The 19319-nt window shown below is 38.8% G+C and overlaps 1 protein-coding gene across 1 annotated transcript; it reads left to right on the top strand.

Moving 5' to 3' along the window:
- Nucleotides 1-4634: 4634 nt before the first annotated feature.
- ppp1r14aa (protein phosphatase 1, regulatory (inhibitor) subunit 14Aa) lies at nucleotides 4635-14828 on the top strand. Its single transcript, XM_084730275.1, has 4 exons — nucleotides 4635-5061; nucleotides 12370-12450; nucleotides 12754-12786; nucleotides 14600-14828. Exons 1-4 carry the CDS (start codon nucleotides 4861-4863, stop codon nucleotides 14780-14782), a joined length of 498 nt encoding a protein of 165 aa, XP_084586401.1. The 5' UTR covers nucleotides 4635-4860; the 3' UTR covers nucleotides 14783-14828.
- The last annotated feature ends 4491 nt before the right edge of the window (nucleotides 14829-19319 follow it).

Here is a 19319-nt window from a genome sequence, read left to right as displayed (position 1 = left end):
AGAACAAATACACTGTACAATTAATCCAAATTGTGAACACAATAACTGCAGGACATTGGTATAAAAGGAGCATTTTGGATCAATAATGAGGAGATTATTTGTCGTGAATTTTGTCCTAGAGATGGGTTTCCTAGTGACATTTATTACAGTTCTCTGTATGTATTATGTCTTTTATTTTAAATTTTAGTTTAGTGTCTCATTAAGCATCCACAAAATCTGAGAAATCTGAAATGAATAGCTATTGAAAAAAACTAGTTCAAAAAGCTCATTTTGCTTTACAGTCATACATACTCAATAGGCTTCTTCTTCTTCTTCTTCTTCTTCTTCTTCTTCTTCTTCTTCTTCTTCTTCTTCTTCTTCTTTTTTAATAATTCAAATTTCAAAAATAAGGATTTCATTTAGTTTTCTTTACCGAAATGAATGAAATACTGACTTCCCTTGAGACCAAGAAGTCCTTCATGAAGCTTTGGTGACCCCTAGTGGAACTGGGACTCTCAGGTCAGGAAACATTGGTCTTAAATCTGGGTACTTAAGTGCTTTATACTGTAGTTATTTTCTCAATGAATTGCTATTATGCCCCCAAAACTGAAAACAGTGAAAACTGCATTGAAGTTGCTTGTTTTGTTCAAACCAGTTACCTAAAATCCATGGTGTTCGATTACAATTCTCTGAACCAGAAAAAAAGCATAAATTCCTCACATTTAAAATCAGTTTTTCATCATCATTTCAGCTCTAGGTCAGTATTGTGCATTCATAGTGTAATGATGATAGGCTCTTTGATAGGCTCTTTCTGCAGGATCTAAGCATAAATGGATGAGAGACATGTCAAACAAAAGCCATAAATACAAACATTGTAGAAACTGACTTGAATCATATTTGTGTCTGTTATAAGTTTTATGGGTACTGTGAATCTTAAGAGGTATTTAAACAAAGAGATTTGTTTTTATGGGACATTTGGAATGCCATAAAGAAGACTTATGGGTAAAGTTAACTCCCAAATCAAAAACACATAATTTTCCTTTTTAACTGTCATGCTATAATACTCTGTGTGAGTTACTGAGTTTTAGAGATATCAGCCGACTGTCTTGTTAATATAATGGAACTAGATGGCGCCTGGGTTGTGGTGCTAAAAGTGGCAAAAAAAAAAAAAAAAAAAAAAAAACATCTGAAAAACTCTCTTTACAGATATCGTCACCCGGTTATTCAAGACAAACCATAGATCTTGTTGTGAACAGTTTCATGTAGGAACTATTTTCCTTCTATCTAACTACACCCACCAGCCATATCCACACCACAGAAGCTGGCTCAGTGGTGCTGGTTACAGCTCTGCCAAGGGGGACACGATTAATGTTTACATCTCATGCTGTCACAAACACAAGCTTCTTCTTCTGCTGGAAGTTGGCAGGAAGTTTTTTTTCCCATAGAACGCAGAGATCTTTAAAGTTCAGCAACTCAGCAAAACAATCTAGATGGATAAATAGCAGTGAAAGTAAGAGGAAGAATATGCAGTTTTGTGGTGCACTGTCCCTTTAATAACCCAAATATTCAAAATTTGCATGTTACCTCAAATGTCCAAGCTGTAATGCTGATTTCACCTAAATATATACACGAAAATTGGGCTGTGTTTACTCCATCTGATTTGGTCCAAATGTAGCCAAAAAAGGGACGTTGAAATTTGGGCTGTTTAGTTTGTCTGTCTTTTCATGACGACGCAGATGGATGTCCTTAAACAGATGTTTTAAGAACATCTTTTCAACCAAATTTTGCCGTATGGGATGCCTGACCTCACTCTTTTTATTTGTTCATATTGTATTTTGTTGTTATTTTGTTGTTTTTGATGCTTTTTGTGTCATGACTTTGTCAAGATATTCCTTTTTTTTTTTTTCAAATTAATTTACTTATATCCTCTCATGTCTGTAGTTCTACTTGATGATGATGACCTGAGTGTGTATTTGTTCTCCCTGTGTTTTATTTTTAATCTCTTTAATTCAGAGTGCTCTTTATGAATTGACCTGATATGACATGAAAAACATTGACTGGGTGTTGGCATGTTCTATTTTTAGCCCTCTGACATCATCATCAGCTTAATTGATGCAGGTGAGCAATGAGTTGACACACCTGTTTAATTAGCTGCTGTCTCCTGTCCTGACCTTTACAAACCCGCTAATACATGCCTGTGTTCATTATTACAGTTAACATTATATAATTATATGACTGATTTATTGATTTGTGGCAGGTTTGGTTTACAAGGTTTTCAGAGTTGGTAAAAATACTGACCCAAACCTGATGTTTCCAATAAGAACAAGACTGTAATATTAATTTTTATGCAAGAAGAGTGTTACTGTTGCCCCCTTTGTGGGGCCCATTGTTACAGTGGTTGGGGGCAGTTTAAACACTGATAACCCACCATATCTCGACTAAAAGCCCACCTCATGAGGACTAGGCTACTAATCTAAGATTTTAATTATTTGACTTGTGTTCAAAGTAATTTTACATTTACATATATAATAAATATAAAGTATTTAGTATTATAAAGAATATTGTGCACCATTTTGTATAACGTTGTTATGTAGACTTGAGTGTCCCGGATAGGAGGAAGTTCTGTTTCAAAATAAATGAAAAACAAACAAACAAAAATGGAAAAAATGAATGTGAACTCGTTCATTTTTAATCTCTGTGACCTGAACTTTGAGCTCTCTCTTAATGTGTGCACTTCCAAAACACTGATTATTCTACACCGACTAAATCACCAGTTACTCAAAGGTTTAGAGATTAAGAACCTTTAAATATGTTGGGAGTGATTTCCAGAACTACAGCTCTGCCTCATCAATAACTACACAGACAGAACTGTTTTTTTTTGTGTGTGTGAAGTGTGAACTTGCAGAACACTATCTGTAAATGTTGTATGCAGGCTCGGGGAATAACTGGTTAATGGGATTATGTCATCTGGGTACAAAAAAAAAGGTGACTGTATTCCATTACAGTTACAGATAAAACAGATTAGATGAGATTACGGATGCATTTAGGAAAAATGGGAATTATTAAGGATTATGGTTTTAAAATAAAGAACGATATCCTACCAGGCACAGTGTGCACACAGTTACCAGTTCATTATCATGGCCTCTAGTGAAAAAATGCTTCACTGGGTGGAAATTTCACCATTTTTGTCTTTAACTCGATCAATCAATAAATAAATTGATCCCCCCTGTTATGTGCCACAGTGTCTGTGTGGTGCTGTGCTCTCCTTTGTCCAGGTTCTGTCCGTCCCCCCTTGCAGGTTGCAGTGATTGACATCAGGTGCAGCTGCTCTGCAATCAGGACCTGGTGTTTAAAAACCTGCAGAGTGCAGTCAGTCAGGGCCAGAGGGCCATTCAGCAGACTACAGTCTGCTAGTCTGCAGACTAATCCTGCAGCAGCAGGTTAGACTACTCGTGGTGGTCGACAAGTGCTTTGCTAGGGCTTTCAGCTAGTGAAGTCACTTGTCTTTGTGTTTCATGTGCCTTGTTTACCTCCATGGTTGGCAAGGGCATTCATTTGGGTGCCCCCATGTGCTTTGCTAGTCCCGCCTGCTAGCAAAGGCACTCGTTGTTTTCTGTGTTGTGTTCTTGTTAGCCTCCCTGGCTAGCATGGACACTTGTGTTTTGTGTGTGAGTGTGTGTGTGTGTGTGTGTGTTGTGTTTTCATCTACAAGGTTAACCCTTTTGTTAGTTTAATTAGTTAACTTAATTTGACACACATCAGTTCTCCTTCCTTCCTTTTTCTCCTGGGTAAATTTATTTAATGTTGACCAATCATCCTCTAGCCCAACTTAGGGTCGTAACACCCCCAAAAAGGAAGGAAGATCTGGACAAACTAATAAACCTAACAACCAGCATAAAACACTTAGAGCTGCAATGATCCATCTATTATTAATCAATATGAAATTTATCTGCCTCTACTTTGTTAAGCAATACATTGTTCTGGGACATTTTTTAAGAAATAAGTGGTTGCCAGATTTGCTTCATCCGCCAGCCAAAAAACAATGGAAACACTATTTAGTGGCTGTTAAAATTTCAAAATTCATCAATTGATCATTAAACTATTTTGATGACTGACAATCAATTAATCCGTTTGATTCTTTTCTTAAGGAAAAGAAAAATATTTCCTGGTGTCTTCACTCCTCTCTGATAATAAACTGAATATTTTTGGGCATATTTTCTGGACAAAACCCTCCACACGTTTGGACCTATTTTTCAAGTAAACCATTGTTTTGAGTCGTTTTTTTAAATTTGGGGAAAAAAAAAAAAAAACAAGTCAAAATTCTCTAACTTAATCTGAAGTTTTTGAGTTGTGAACAAAATAGGACGACCATATTTTGTATAGAGATAATCCAAATTAACATAAAGTAATCAAGTTACTTTAATATTGTGATTACTGACTACATTTTAATAGGTTATTAGTGGTGAATATAGATTTTTAAAACCCAACCCTGGTTGAGTTACAACTCTAATTTTGTTATGCAACCCAGTGTTGTGTAACGATAATAAACGACCTGTTTTACAGTGTGGGTTCTGTAAACATCAAATTGGAAAGTTGTCCTCTAAGGCAACAGATAATATAAACTTTATAAACTTTATGCAGGCCATGGTCAAATGTTATTTGTTCCTCGTCAAGTTCAATTTATAAGCTATCTTTGACAATGGAGTGTGATTTAAGGCAGTTTCTCGGTATTTATATCCAGGTTGTGTATTAACATTGAGTGTTGTGTGTGTCGTCGCCTCCCCCCGCCGCTCTGCGCTCCCTGCTCCGCTCTCTGCGCTCCGCTCTCTCCTCCTGTTCTCGTAAAAGACGACGAACCAGTCAGACCAGTCCACACCAGCAATGGCAGCCGACCGGACCGGGACGACGCGCAAGGAAAATGCGGACGTTCATTCATCGGATGTGGGCTTGTCTCCGGATCAGGGCTGTAACGTCCTGAAGAGGTCCCGGGTCACCGTCAAGTACAACAGGAAGGAGCTGCAGAAGCGGCTGGACGTGGAGAAGTGGATCGACGAATGCCTGGACCGCCTGTACGAGGGCAAGGTGAGTGGATGTGACCGAGAGGCCAAAGAGAAACTGCTCAGGCTGCTGTGATTTTTAAAGATACCCCTCTGAGCTGTAAGACAGTAACCTATTAAAAGTTTTCAAATTAAAATTATGTGTAAAATAAGACAGAAATGTAAACAAAAAGTTGTTAAATTTGGACAAGAGAGAGGAGAGAGGAGAGGTGGGGCAGCCTGGTTGTCCTTACATGGCCAAGCATCCTGTAGATGTTGGGGCCACTGCTGTCCACTGCAGATCCATGGCAGATCTGTATCTGTTAAGGGCCTTTCTGCCTTACATGGGCAGTGAAGGACTGAGGGAAGAATGAGTGATGAGAAAAAGGAAGAGGGGAAGGTTAAAGAGAAGGGAACGAGCTGTTGTAGGTCCCACAAGGAGGTAAACACTGCGAATCTGGCTGCTGAGCGAGGCAGCTGGCAGGAGGTTAGGATCTCTCAGGAGGAGACTCGGGTCAAAGGGAGAGGAGAGCAGCCAGGATTGTGTAGTGGAAGCCAAGATTGTTGATTATAAGAAAACAGAGTTCAGATCATAACAGTGATAAGGTAGCAAGAGGACCAGACAAGGGCCAGATTTTACAGAGGCAACCTTGCATCCAACAAGATTAATTTATATGCAATATTAATGTCTAATTTTTATTTTTATAGGCTAAAATAACATTTTGCCCTGGGGGGCATTACAATCTGTACAGCATAAAACACGCTCTGTCCTTAGACCCCCATTTCTGGTAAAGAAATCTCTTTTTAACGGGAAAAAAATGGAAGAAGTAGGGCTGCTGCAGTGACAGAATTTCCTTTGCGGTTATTTAGTTTGGCTCAACAGAGCGGTCTGCGCCATCCTCCTGTTTATTTTTTGCAGATTACTTGATTTATGATAAATGAAGTAAATTTTTGCGGCTTTACATCTGATCTCATTTCACTGGAGGCATTATTTTTTTTCCCACCAAGACTATTTCACCTAGCCCCGCCCTACTGTGCTGGGATTGGCCACTACTACTGAGCTGTGGGGACATGTCCATGTGATTAGCCAGAGAGCTTTTCAAATGTTCCAAAAGGGTTTATTCTAACCATAAACCACATTTTTTTTCCTAATTCTACTTGAGTGTTTTTGTGCCTACACCTACTAAAGTTTCACTCCTGCATAGTTTTCTTGCATAAACCTACCAGTTAGTTGACCAGGACTTGATCAGAAATGTTCAGCACAGAACCAAGCCCCAATAAAATGTCCCTGGAACTTTTTTTAGACTCTTGTCCCTGTGGTGGAAACGCATTGAGTTCCTCCAAAGATCCCTAGTCCCAGAGGAGAGTTCCAGCGGCTTGAACCCCAGTACTGTACTGGAGTTAAGAGATGAATTGTGCAAAAAAAATAAATAAAAAGATACTATAACTTCTAGAAGCTAGTAGTATATAGAAGGACATGCCTGTGTGAGTTTTAGTGTACAGAAGAAGTTGGTGGCCTGCACAGTTGGAGTCCTGAACACTATGGCGTGGTGTGGATGGGCGGGTGGGACTGTCCCTTCACTCCGTCCCTGGGTACAATGGCTGTTTGTTCGAGCACAACAAGCCACTGTTACAGTGTTATGTGAACATTGTTACTATTCCAGAGCCTGAACATACAAATAATGGACATGCAGTATGTGCAGGCTGAATCCAAAGTCTTCAGTCGTTCCTAAAATATAAAGTTTTATTTTGTGGTATTGTGTTCAGGTTGGAGGTACTTTATCTCTTCTGAACTGGGTACAATGGTTTGTCATGAACATGCATGTTAGACGTGGTTCACACCAGTACACAGTGTTTTCTTGCTCTTTAGTTTTTTATCTTCACAAGAACTTTAAAGATGGGATTTGTGATCCTCAGAGGTGGGAAGTAACTAAGTACAAATATTGTATTACTACTTTATGTCAGTAGATAAAAATGTGGGCAACATTTTACTTTTACTTCCTACATTTTGATACAAATATCTGTATGTTTTACTCCCCATATTTTCACAACAGATTCATTGCTTTAGTTTTAATGCATCTGAGGGGAATTAATATCCCAATAACAAGTCTGATTTCAACCTAAATAGAGGCGACAATAACACACAGAAAAGACGAATCCTTGGTGTATCCATCAGTGCACATCACACACGACAGACACAACAAGATGAAAACAACGTAAAAGACAGAAAAGATGTAACAAGACAAAAAAGACATAACAAGACATAACAGGATGAAAAAGGACAATAAAGACATAACAAGACTAAAAAGATGTAATAAGAAAAAAAAGACATAATAAAACAGAAAAGATGTAACAAGACAGAAAAGACATAACAAAATGAAAAAGATGTATAAGACATAAAACATGTAAGAAGATAAAAAAGACTTAAAGGCACAAGACCAAAAAACACATAAGACAAAAAAAAAAAAAAAACATAAAAAGACATAACAAGAGAAATTACATTAAGGACATAACATGACCAAAAAAAAAGACATAACAGGACAAAAAATGATGCAAAAGACGTAATAGTATGAAAGATATAAGACCAGCATGACATAAAACAAAAAAAGACACAATAGGACAAAAAAACACATAAGATGAAAAATGACATAAAAGCCAGAAGATAAAATCAACTTATCAAGATAAAGAAAAAAGAAATCTTTAAAGATAAAGAAGAGTAGTCGTCAGTTAGTTTTGCACAGAGACAGCCACTAGAAATGTCCTTCAGAGGATGACTTTTTACTTTTATACTTTCAGTACATTTCAGAACCTGTACTTTTTCAATCAGTACTTCTACTTTTATCAGTCTTTTTTACACAATATTTGCACTTCTACTGGAGTAAAGAATGTGTGTACTTTTGCCAACGCGTCAACTCTTCTGGGACCGAGTCACACAACACTCCAGCCAATCAGCAGCAGGTCGTGTTTATGTTTGTGCAAAGGACGAGGGGAAGGGGAGGAGATGGAAGGAAGGGAGATAGGGGGAGTGAGAATCTGCTGAAGGAGCACTGAAGGGAGGTGGTGGTTGTTTGGCTGTTGAACTGAAATATCAACAGTCTTCCTCCAAAATGACACACCACACCCTTCCATGGAATTAATGGCATGTATAAATGGCTGAGTCCTGGGGCAGCAGTGTCTGTCTGTCAGTCTGTCCACCACTTTGGCCCACTGAGGTTGGATTACCAAGAACTTTATATGCAAACATTCATTCTTCTCCAGAAGATGAAACCTAATGACCTCTCTCCTCTATGAGACTGAGGTTTGTCTGCATTTCTGCTGCAGAGTGAAATATCTTTCAGCTATTTGATGGATGAATTTGCTCTGGTTACTCGCTGTCCTTAGATGACACTGGCAACCCTCTGATTTTTGCTCTCGCACCAGCAGCAGGTCAGAGTTTTCACTTATCTTGTAAAATATCTCCACATCTACTAGATGGATGGACTTTGGGATCCTCTGACTTTTCTAGTGCCACCATGAGTTTGACATTTTTGTTTTTTATTCAAATATCTCAGATATGTCAGATTTGGTACACACATTCATGGTCCCCCACACCTATCATCAGCCAGCTGTACTGTACTATACAGAACAGTACTGTCCTCCACTAAAATGATGGAAATGGTAAATGTTATACTGTATCTGCTACACATTAACATGTTGGCATTATGGGTATGTTGGCATGCTGATGTCAGCATATAGCTCAGAGCCTCAGTGGCTGTAGATTATTAATCAATACTTTGAGAGATAATACTGCTTGAACTGTTCCTTTAAATATGATGAATTCTGTTTTAAATTCTACTGTAATTCCAAAACATAAATAAAAATAGAATGCAATGATTTGCAAAAACTTTTCAACCTATATTCAATTGAATACAAAATACAAACACAAGATATTTAACCTTCAAACTGATTAACTTCATTGTTTTTTGTAAATATACACCTACTTTAAATTTTATGCCTCCAACATGTTGCAAAAATGTGGAACAGGTTCACTGTGATACATCAGCTTTTCTTTTAACACTCTGTAAGCGTTCAGTACGGTGGCCGACAAGTGCAAACGCGCTGCATATACAGACAGGTGCTGCAAATACAGAAACGCGCTGCATATAAGAAAACAGATGCAAAAGGAAAACGCTGCAAATACAGAAACGCGCTGCATAAACAGAAACGTGCTGCAAATACAGAAACGCGCTGCATATAGGAAAACAGATGCAAAACGAAATCGCTGCAAATACAGAAACGCGCTGCATAAACAGAAATGTGCTGCAAATACAGAAACGCGCTGCATATAGGAAAACAGATGCAAAACGAAATCGCTGCAAATACAGAAACGCGCTGCATAAACAGAAATGTGCTGCAAATACAGAAACGCGCTGCATATAGGAAAACAGATGCAAAACGAAATCGCTGCAAATACAGAAACGCGCTGCATAAACAGAAACGTGCTGCAAATACAGAAACGCGCTGCATATAGGAAAACAGATGCAAAACGAAATCGCTGCAAATACAGAAACGCGCTGCATATAAGAAAACAGATGCAAAACGAAAATGCTGCAAATACAGAAACGCGCTGCAAATGAGAAAACAAATGCAAAAAGAAAACGCCGCATATACAGAAACGCGCTGCAAATGAGAAAACAAATGCAAAACGAAAACGCCGCATATACAGTCACACAACGGAAGTGCTCCAGGCCTCTAGGGGCAGTGCTGAGCTTTCCCCCGAGAGACAGACAACGGACGAATCAACCTGCGGAGGAGAGGAATAGGCCTACGTGAGAAGTAGAAAGTTATTGGTGAGAGGAAAATTGGAGGCGGGAGAGGCAAAAAATCAGAAAATGTAAATCCGACAAACAAACAAAAATGTAAAAATGTAAATCAGCTGCACTTTCATAATACAGTAAAAGATGAGGAAAACATGTGGAAAAAAGAAAGAAAGAAAGAAAGAAAAAGAAAAAAAAACCCGTACTTTTTCATGTAGCCTCTCCCACCTCCAATTTTCCTCTCACCAATAACTTTCTACTTCTCACATAGGCCTATTCCTTTTTTTTTTTTTAGTTTAAAAAACAGTTACGGGATGTTTATTCTTCATAATTACGTTTCCCCTTTCGGGATTTTTATTTTATTTTATTATTTTTTTAAACAAACTTTATTGTCATGTTGAAGACATACAAAGAAACATGACATTATATAAGCAACATGACAACACTCATACATAAAACAACAGTAAAGTACAGGGAGTGCATAATACATAACAGACAGTAAGGATTTTATCTAGCAATATGTGCCATAATATTTTCACGTAGGCCTATTCCTCTCCTCCGCAGGTTGATTCGTCCGTTGTCTGTCTCTCGGGGGAAAGCTCAGCACTGCCCCTAGAGGCCTGGAGCACTTCCGTTGTGTGACTGTATATGCGGCGTTTTCGTTTTGCATTTGTTTTCTCATTTGCAGCACGTTTCTGTATATGCGGCGTTTTCTTTTTGCATTTGTTTTCTCATTTGCAGCGCGTTTCTGTATTTGCAGCGTTTTCGTTTTGCATCTGTTTTCCTATATGCAGCGCGTTTCTGTATTTGCAGCACGTTTCTGTTTATGCAGCGCGTTTCTGTATTTGCAGCACGTTTCTGTTTATGCAGCGCGTTTCTGTATTTGCAGCACGTTTCTGTTTATGCAGCGCGTTTCTGTATTTGCAGCGTTTTCCTTTTGCATCTGTTTTCTTATATGCAGCGCGTTTCTGTATTTGCAGCGATTTCGTTTTGCATCTGTTTTCCTATATGCAGCGCGTTTCTGTATTTGCAGCACGTTTCTGTTTATGCAGCGCGTTTCTGTATTTGCAGCGTTTTCCTTTTGCATCTGTTTTCTTATATGCAGCGCGTTTCTGTATTTGCAACGCCTGTCTGTATATGCAGCGCGTTTGCACTTGTCGGCCACCGTAGTACGGGAACTGAAAACACTATTGTTGAAGTTTATAAAGTGAAATTCTTTCTCTTTCTTGCTTGATGTACAACTTCAGGTGCTCTACAGTCTGGAGTCTCTGTTGTCGTGTTTTGTGCTTCATAATGCACCACACGTTTTAAATGGGAGACAGGTCTGGACTGCAGGCAGGTCAGTCTAGTACCTGAACTCTTTTACTATGAAGCCACGCTGTTGGAACACGTGCAGAATGTGTCTTGGCATTGTCTTGCTGAAATAAGCAGGGACGTCTCTAAGAGAGACATTGTCTAGATGTCAGCATGTGTTGATCCAAAACCTGGATGTACCTTTCAGCAACAATGAGGCCTTCACAGATGTGACAATTACCCATGATGCCATGGGCGCTAACACACCCCCATACCATCACAGATGCCGTCATTTGAAGTTAACAATCTGGATGGTCCTTTTCCTCTTTAGCCTGGACATGATCTCTGAAGACAATCTGAAATGTGGACTCAGCAGACCACAGCACACTTTTCCACTTTGTGTCAGTCCATCTCAGATGAGCTCAGGCCCAGAGAAGTCTGCAGTGTTTCTTTGCATGGTAGTGTCTTAACTTGCATTTGTAAATGCAGCGACAGATCGTTTACTGACAGTTCACCGAAGTTTTCCTGAACCCATGTGGTATCCTTTATACAATGATGTGGATTTTTAATGCAGTGTTTATTGCAAGTCACAGACATTCAGTGTTGTTTTTCTGCCTTATGTGCAGATATTTCTCCAGATTCTCTGAACCATTTAATGATATCAGGGATTACAAATGGTGAAATCCTTAATCCCCCTGCAATTTTGTGTTGAAAAAGCCTTTCAAGGACGCCCCTTCATACCCAGCCATGATACTGTCACATGTTAACAGTTAACCTGTTTACCTGTTGAATGTGCCAAACAGGTATTCCACAACTTTCACAGTTTTGTTGCTCGTGTCCCTGCTTTTTTGAAACGTGTTGCAGGAAATTGCAATCCACAGCCCTTATTGTGAGCAGTTTCATATAGGAAGAGAGTTTTCTCTCCACAGTAGAACCCATGGAAAATATTTTAGAATCTACTGGAAATACTTTCTTTTCTACTAAAAAGAAAGTAGTTCCTACATGAAACTGCTCCCAGCAAGGTCTGTGAATTATCTTGTGTAACTGAGTCATGATTTTTAGAAAGAAATATGGATAAATATGTATTTTAGATTTTGGGGTGAACTGTCCCTTTAAGTTATGATGCAGCTATAAAAATCCAGTAATTTCTGTTACTATTAGTGCGATATACTGTCTGTCTCAGTGAAGCATTGTAAGACATGGAATCACATGGGAAAACTGGGACATATTTGAAGACTTATGACTGTGTGTGTGTTTTACTGCAGGAAGCTGATATGCCAGAGGAGGTAAACATTGATGACTTGATTGACCTGCCTAATGACGAGGAGCGAGTCAAAAAACTAAAGGTAAGGTTACCTGTGTGAGCATGTTTTGTACTATATCACAGGGATTCTAGTGGAGAGGTTTTTCTAAATTATACAGCATCATTAAAAGTTTTGTCATCAGTCAGTTTCTGCACCAAGATGGACAGATTTAGTTCAGGGAATCACTCAAATAGACATGTTTGAAGCAGTTAATAATTGTTGTACGTTACAATTATGAAGGTGATTCTAATTGTAGGTGAAAAAGTGTTGTGTTTATGGTATATTTTAAATAATATATGATTATGTGGTTGGTTTGTTAAAACAAAATCCTCCTTTTTTTCACAGGAACTTCTGCAGAAGTGCAGTAAAGACACAAAGGTATGTTTTAACTCAGAAATGACATTTCTAACCAAGGATTAGTCACACTGAGCCACACATTACATATGCAAATCTACAGCATACACACTGGTCACATGCAGCAGAACTGAAGCTGCAGCTTCTGACACCTCGTCCCATAGTCACTCCACAGGCCCCAACAATGACCCTCTGTGCTGTCTTGCCTTTTCCTTCCAATTAAATAAGCCTGAAACAATGAGTCCTTCTGGAGTCAAATGCTGGCCTCGCTGCGGCCTCAACAAGATGCAAATACAGGCAAAAGAGCAAGGAGGGTCAGTGTATCTGCTGCTTCTCTTTCTTTTCTGATGTGGTGAGTCTTTGACAGTAGAAGTGCCAGAATTCCAGAACTACTAGAATGGTCATAAGTGGTCATTTTGATCTTTGACTTCCAAACTCTGTTATGTCTTATGATAAATACCAGGCTAAGTCAAAAGTCAAAACCACTTGTGCCTTAGACCGGCTAAAACCTGGCTGAAGCACAAAGTCTGTGGCGTCTGCACATGATAGCAACTGGCATGTTTGGCTGAAACACACACACACACTCCACAATCACAAAACACCTTCATTTATGTTAAACAGTGTGTGTGTGCGTCTCTAAAATTAATCTTACAAAAAATGAATAAGGAATCATTATTAGAATGATAAAGCCTAATAAATCTCAACAGACCTGGAAATACTGACACACACCACTGCATTACCCACATAGTCTTGTTTCCTCATCACTCACTCGTTTTACACGACCATTGACAGCTGACTTCTTACTCTTCTTAACCGACTGCTAGGGGTTTGCAGAACTTTGCAAATCTCTGCTGGTTGCATCTGGCAGTTGTAGTGGCACTGCAGTAGGTGCTTCACCATTGTTTACTTGGCTGGGGCCTGCACTCTGCTGAGCGACCTCTTCTGCTTTACTTATTTGAAATTTTGACAAAGTCACATCCAAGGCTAGAATTAACTTTACCACTGCTGATTTATGCTTTTCATTAGGCTGTAGAAACTCAGACTCACCATTATGTAAAGTAAGCAGTGGAACGGATGAACTTAAGGTCACGCTCAGAAAAGTTTTATCATGACTTATTTGACAGTTTCAATGAGTGACTCATGCGCAGCACTTTTACACCACCGCACAAAACAGTTGACAGAGTGGGAGCTCCCTCCTCAGTGGCCTTTGGGTTCATCCTGTGAGAACATCTCGAAGGCCTTTTTCCATCTATGGACATGCAAACACTCAAAACACTCCATAAATAGAGAGTGAAAAGTGACTTGACACTACATACTTCACTCCCAAATGCTGTTTGTTGAATGTTCTGATAAGGGCTGTGTAGATATTGTTTTAGCCACTCAACCTTGGTCTTGGACCAAAATGGTTGAATGCTTACAAAGCGGAGTTTTTTTTTGGAAGCAGTTTTATCAGCGGTGTTATACGTTGACAATCTTCTGTATAGTATAGGTGTAGTGAATCCATCTCTTGAAATATACCTCCATGTCTTACGCACCTTCCTTCCACATGTGATAGAGGGATACATTCATTGTTGGTCTTTTGATTGGATTTACTGATAATGATAAATAAACAGAATATTAGCTGAATTATCTTTTAATGCATACATATTTGTTAAATTTGATAGATTTGGGACTCATGAATCGCATTGGAAATGTACAGTAGAAGGGTGAGATGATAGAAAATACTTTAACACTGTAAAATAACAGATTGTGGTTGAACTGACAAATGTAGAGAATCTACAAAGCACAAAGTTGTATTTCTGACCCCTGCTCTGTTTGCTGTGCTCCTCTTCCTCAGGCCTTCATCAGAGAGCTGGTGAAGAAGCTGGAGGGAGTTCACAAGCAGGAAGAGCTGCAGAGTGAAGGCATCGAGCACCCGGTCATCGGCCACAGCCACCACCGCCACGAGCCCTACCATTTTAACAACCCACACCAACACCACCACATCCACCACACCCGAGGCCAAAACCAGACCCTCTGACCACCCCCCAACCAACACACACACAAACATATCAAGGAAGAAAAAAAATCCAGAATTTTGCCAGATTTTGTTTGTTTACACTTAGATGAGTAGCTCAATATCACCTCTGTATCTGTACACTACATGTGAAGCTACAGCCAAAGGGCAATTAACCTAGCTTAGCATACAGACTTGAAACACTGGAAAACAGCTAGCCTGGCTCTGTTCAAGGGTCAAAAATCCACCTACACTCAAGAATAAGCTCAAGAATGAACCCACCATTAAACCACAACATTTTTCATTTGTTCATTTTAAAAGTAATGTAAAGTAAAAAGTAAAGTACTAAAGTAAAATTGAAGTAAAAAGTACTAAGTAGGGCGCTACTTAGTAGTTAGTATTTTTTACCTGTAATGAAGTATTTTTACATTGTGGTATTAATGCTTTGACTTAAGTAAAGGACCTGGGCACTTTTACCATCACTACAGGTCACAGGATCTGATGGGCACCAAATACACTGTAACACCATCACTAGTATTACAACTTATTTTGCTGAGTCACCAGTTATCACAGTCACTCATTAAACCAGAATACCAGAACCCTGCTTAAGTTTTTATTTTTCTGCTAACTTACTGCAGTGATTGATGTTAAAATGGGATAACAATGTGGATGCAGTGGGAGTTAACCTTAACTCAGCAAAATGATTCTGAACTGTGATGCCAACGTTTTAAGTTAATACACAACTGAAGTTGACGTTAGCTGACGTGCTAACAAGCTGGCACGCTTTAGATTACCACCAGCACATCCTCAAGTTGATTTGACAGGTTAAAATTACTTTAGCAACTTGTTAACTAATGTTAAGTTAGTTAAACAGCATATTACATAGTTGGCAATAAACAAGACTTCTTCTTCTGTGGCTCTCTTCAAAATTAGTGTCCAATGTACATATCCATTGTGATTGGCCAAAAGACTTGTGATGTAGAGGAGATTGCGACATGACATATTGGCAGGCATGATGATATTAGCAAGACGTTACTGAGCTTTAGAGGCACTGGCAAGCAGATTTTATTACCTCTGGACAGACTCAGGCTAGCTGTTTTTGTTTATGCTAAGCTAAGCTAACATCTGTTGGTGGTAGTATTATATTTAATGGACAGATATGAGTTGAGTGTGGTATCAATCTTCTCATCAAACTCTCTGCAAGACAGGAAATAAGCATACTTCCCAAAATTGGAACTATTCCTTTAACTGCTTTTCAAAAACTGTTATTTGTGACATATATCATGGATGGATAACTGTCCAAGACATGAAAGAGAAATAAATGTTCAAGTCAAAAACTTATCTAAGAGCAAGTGCTTCACTTTTGAGATACCATTTAGCACAAATAGTCAAATAGTAATCAATCAAGAAGAAAAACACTTCCCCAGAAGACCTTGAACTTGCAGCAACAAAACATGTGACTCTCACCTTTAATCAATTGGAAAAGTGTGTCACCACCTTGCTCTTACAGTTATTATTACTCATCACAAACAAATACAGTTGTTGGATACAACAGTTTCTGGCACTAACAGATGAAGAATCTGATGAAAATGGGTGAAGGATAGTAAGATATGCAGCTCTTAATTTGAAAATAACATTCTGGTACACATTCGACATCACAGACTGATCATCCAGGGGTGAAAATATCGCTGTCTGAGTTTAACACTGAACTGTACTGTGACACAGTTACAGTATGTTCCATCTTCCACTGAACACAGGAGCATTTTAGCTGCACCACTTTTTAGATAACACTACAAGATTAGATGCATGTAATTAACATCAGTTAAATGATGATTGGTCACAAATGTTATTTATTGTCATGATTCCAGGACATGGAGATAGATCCAATGTATCAGTATGATGTAACACTGGAAATAATCCTGTTGCATTGCTTACACACTGTTGCTTTGTAATATTTCACTGTCTTTCATTTCCACTGTTATTGAGATGTACTGTTACTACATTTTCAATTTTGATTGCTAATAAAATTATTTCTTTCATTGTGGGTGTATGGACTATATTATGCCTTAGTGTGTAATATTTTCCAGGTGAGGATTAATTTTATCAGTATTGTATAGAAGCCATGAGAGGCAAGTGAGAAAACAAATCTGGCAATCTATTTTCTAAGTCTGATCTAAATTGTTTTCTTTTCTGTATTTGTGACTTAAAGGACTGGTGTGTAGGATTTAGTGGCATCTAGTGGTGAGCTTGCAGATTGCAAACTCCTAGTTTCACCCTCCCCTTTAAAGCATTTAGTTGCACAAAATACAAAAAGCTGCATCTTCTGCATGATGGTCTCCATGGAAGAGGACCCATGCACTCCGTAGATATAAGGTGACAAAAACATATCAATTATTATTTTCAGGTGATTACACAATAATGAAAACATTCTTGTAACTATTATATTCAATATCTGCCATATTCTAATAAATCCCAGTAAATCTTAGGGTGGATCTTTAAGAACAGGTGGAAAAAAAGGTTTTGCCAGGTGATTTTTTATTTTGGTCAAGATTTTTTCCTTTGGTGAGGAATCACCCCTAAAAACAAAGACATGACCATATCGTTACATAACTTACTAACACACAATATATGTGATGTGTGTTTAGAGTGCATGGAGAAGTTACGTCACCTGGAAGAAAACGTGCATGCTTTTGTCCTACTTAGAAGGTGGGGCAGTGGTGCACTTGATCCTCTTGTGGCAAAAATACGTATTATAACATTTTTTTTTCACCTGCCAAAACTTGTTTTACTTGTTTATAAGTCATAAACACAGGGAAAAAAAATTGTAGACTTTGAAAATATATTACCAAAATCATTCTCTTGCTTGCCTCTCATTGCTTCTGTAATATTGTATTGTTTCTTAAAACAGAGTGGAGCAAGGGTCACTAGCATATCTCCTTTTGGTATGTTAAGGTGTACAGTGACACCAATGATGCATCATCCCCCATATATAGTGTCCACTTTCAGCATTTGTTCAGTTTGTTCACTCTCACCACCTCAGAAAGACAGTTGTTGGTTACACTTCTCACATGGGCTGGCATGTATAAAACCTCTAAGAAATGGTCTTTAAAATGGTCCTACACTTTGATTTATGAGTCAGTCAATTCTTAAGTTAGTAAAGAAAGTGTGACTTAGGCTTTGCCCAAAGTTTTGAGGTCAAGGACCCCCACAATAGATACACATTACACCTTGCGCCCTCAATTTGAGAGGAATTTGTCTAAATGAATCCCCTCTGAGTAATTTTTTTCGTGTTTTGGTTTGAGGATAATACAATCTTCATAGTGATAAATGTCTTCATAGTATCAATCATGGCTCTTCAACATAGGGTTTGTGACCCCTAGGGGGGTCTTTTTCCCTGCAAATAATTGCATATTATTGTTAGCTATTTATTTGAAAAAACAAAACAAAACTGTAATTGATATTCAATTTACACAACACTGATAAAAGGCAACCCATGAATCCTTGTGCAATCATGTGAGCTAGCTAACCTGCTAAATCACTGTGTCACCTATCCATAACAGTGAACTAGTTAGCTATATATTATTAATACATATTTATTATTATAAAAAAAAATTACGGGTATTCTGTGACCCACAGTGGATTTTGTAACATTATAAGTTAGGAGACTCTGACAGACCCTCCACCTCAGACATCAGTAGCAAAAGAGCAGAGGGTGAAGCTTTCGCAGCTAACATTAGCCATGCTGCTGATATAGGATCTACAGGTAAACACAAACGAAAGTTAGCAGGGGGTCCTTGCTTCGTCTCTATATCAGCTAAGGAAAAACATTGAGGACCCCCGCTCTATGTTATAATCAATTGAACTGGCCAATGCTATTTCCTCCTGTGTTGTCCCAACTTCCAGAAAATGTGAAATGTGAAATGCCTCTTGTCCTACAGCAGACTGTACACTAGGTGGCAGGAGGGAGCCACAGTGAGTACAGGAATGTTTGGGAGATGTTAAATCATGCAGTTTCTTACCTTGTTGACACGCAGCTTTGCTTGGTTATTGTCTAAAATTGCCAGTGCAACACTGAGCCATTTGTGCATACACACACACACACACACACACACACACACTCCACTCATACCCCTCAGCTGTTTTGTCTCACTGCCCTGTTCTTTGTGCGACAGTCGAGCTGTGCCATGACTACAGTGACCTTGAAGCTGTGCTGTAAAGACAATATAGCAGCAGCAGCGGTGTGTTGATGGTCATTTTAGCTCAGGTCAAACCACTTAAAATCTTCCGCAGAGGAAAAACACAACGCTGATGGTGTCTGAATGGAATTTGGACTCAAGGCCACGGACACTGAATCATCCTCATGCTTCATTTTCTGCCTCCAACAGACAGTCAGGGCACCATGCATACACATGCATGCACACACAGAGAGTGTAGTGCTGATAAAAAACATAAAATACTGCAGGGGAATTCTCTGTCCTACTCTGTCCTCCTTCACTGTACAGTTAATGCAATTAGTGTAATTAGAAGGGTCCCCAGGGTGCGGGTGTGTGTGTGTGTGTGT

The sequence above is a fragment of the Lutjanus erythropterus genome, chromosome 11 (assembly GCF_056507025.1).
Source record: "Lutjanus erythropterus isolate fLutEry1 chromosome 11, fLutEry1.hap2, whole genome shotgun sequence".
Lineage (NCBI taxonomy): Eukaryota > Metazoa > Chordata > Actinopteri > Lutjaniformes > Lutjanidae > Lutjanus > Lutjanus erythropterus.
The sequence above is the reverse complement of the archived record's forward strand: the minus strand, read 5'-3'. Positions and strand labels throughout refer to the sequence as shown.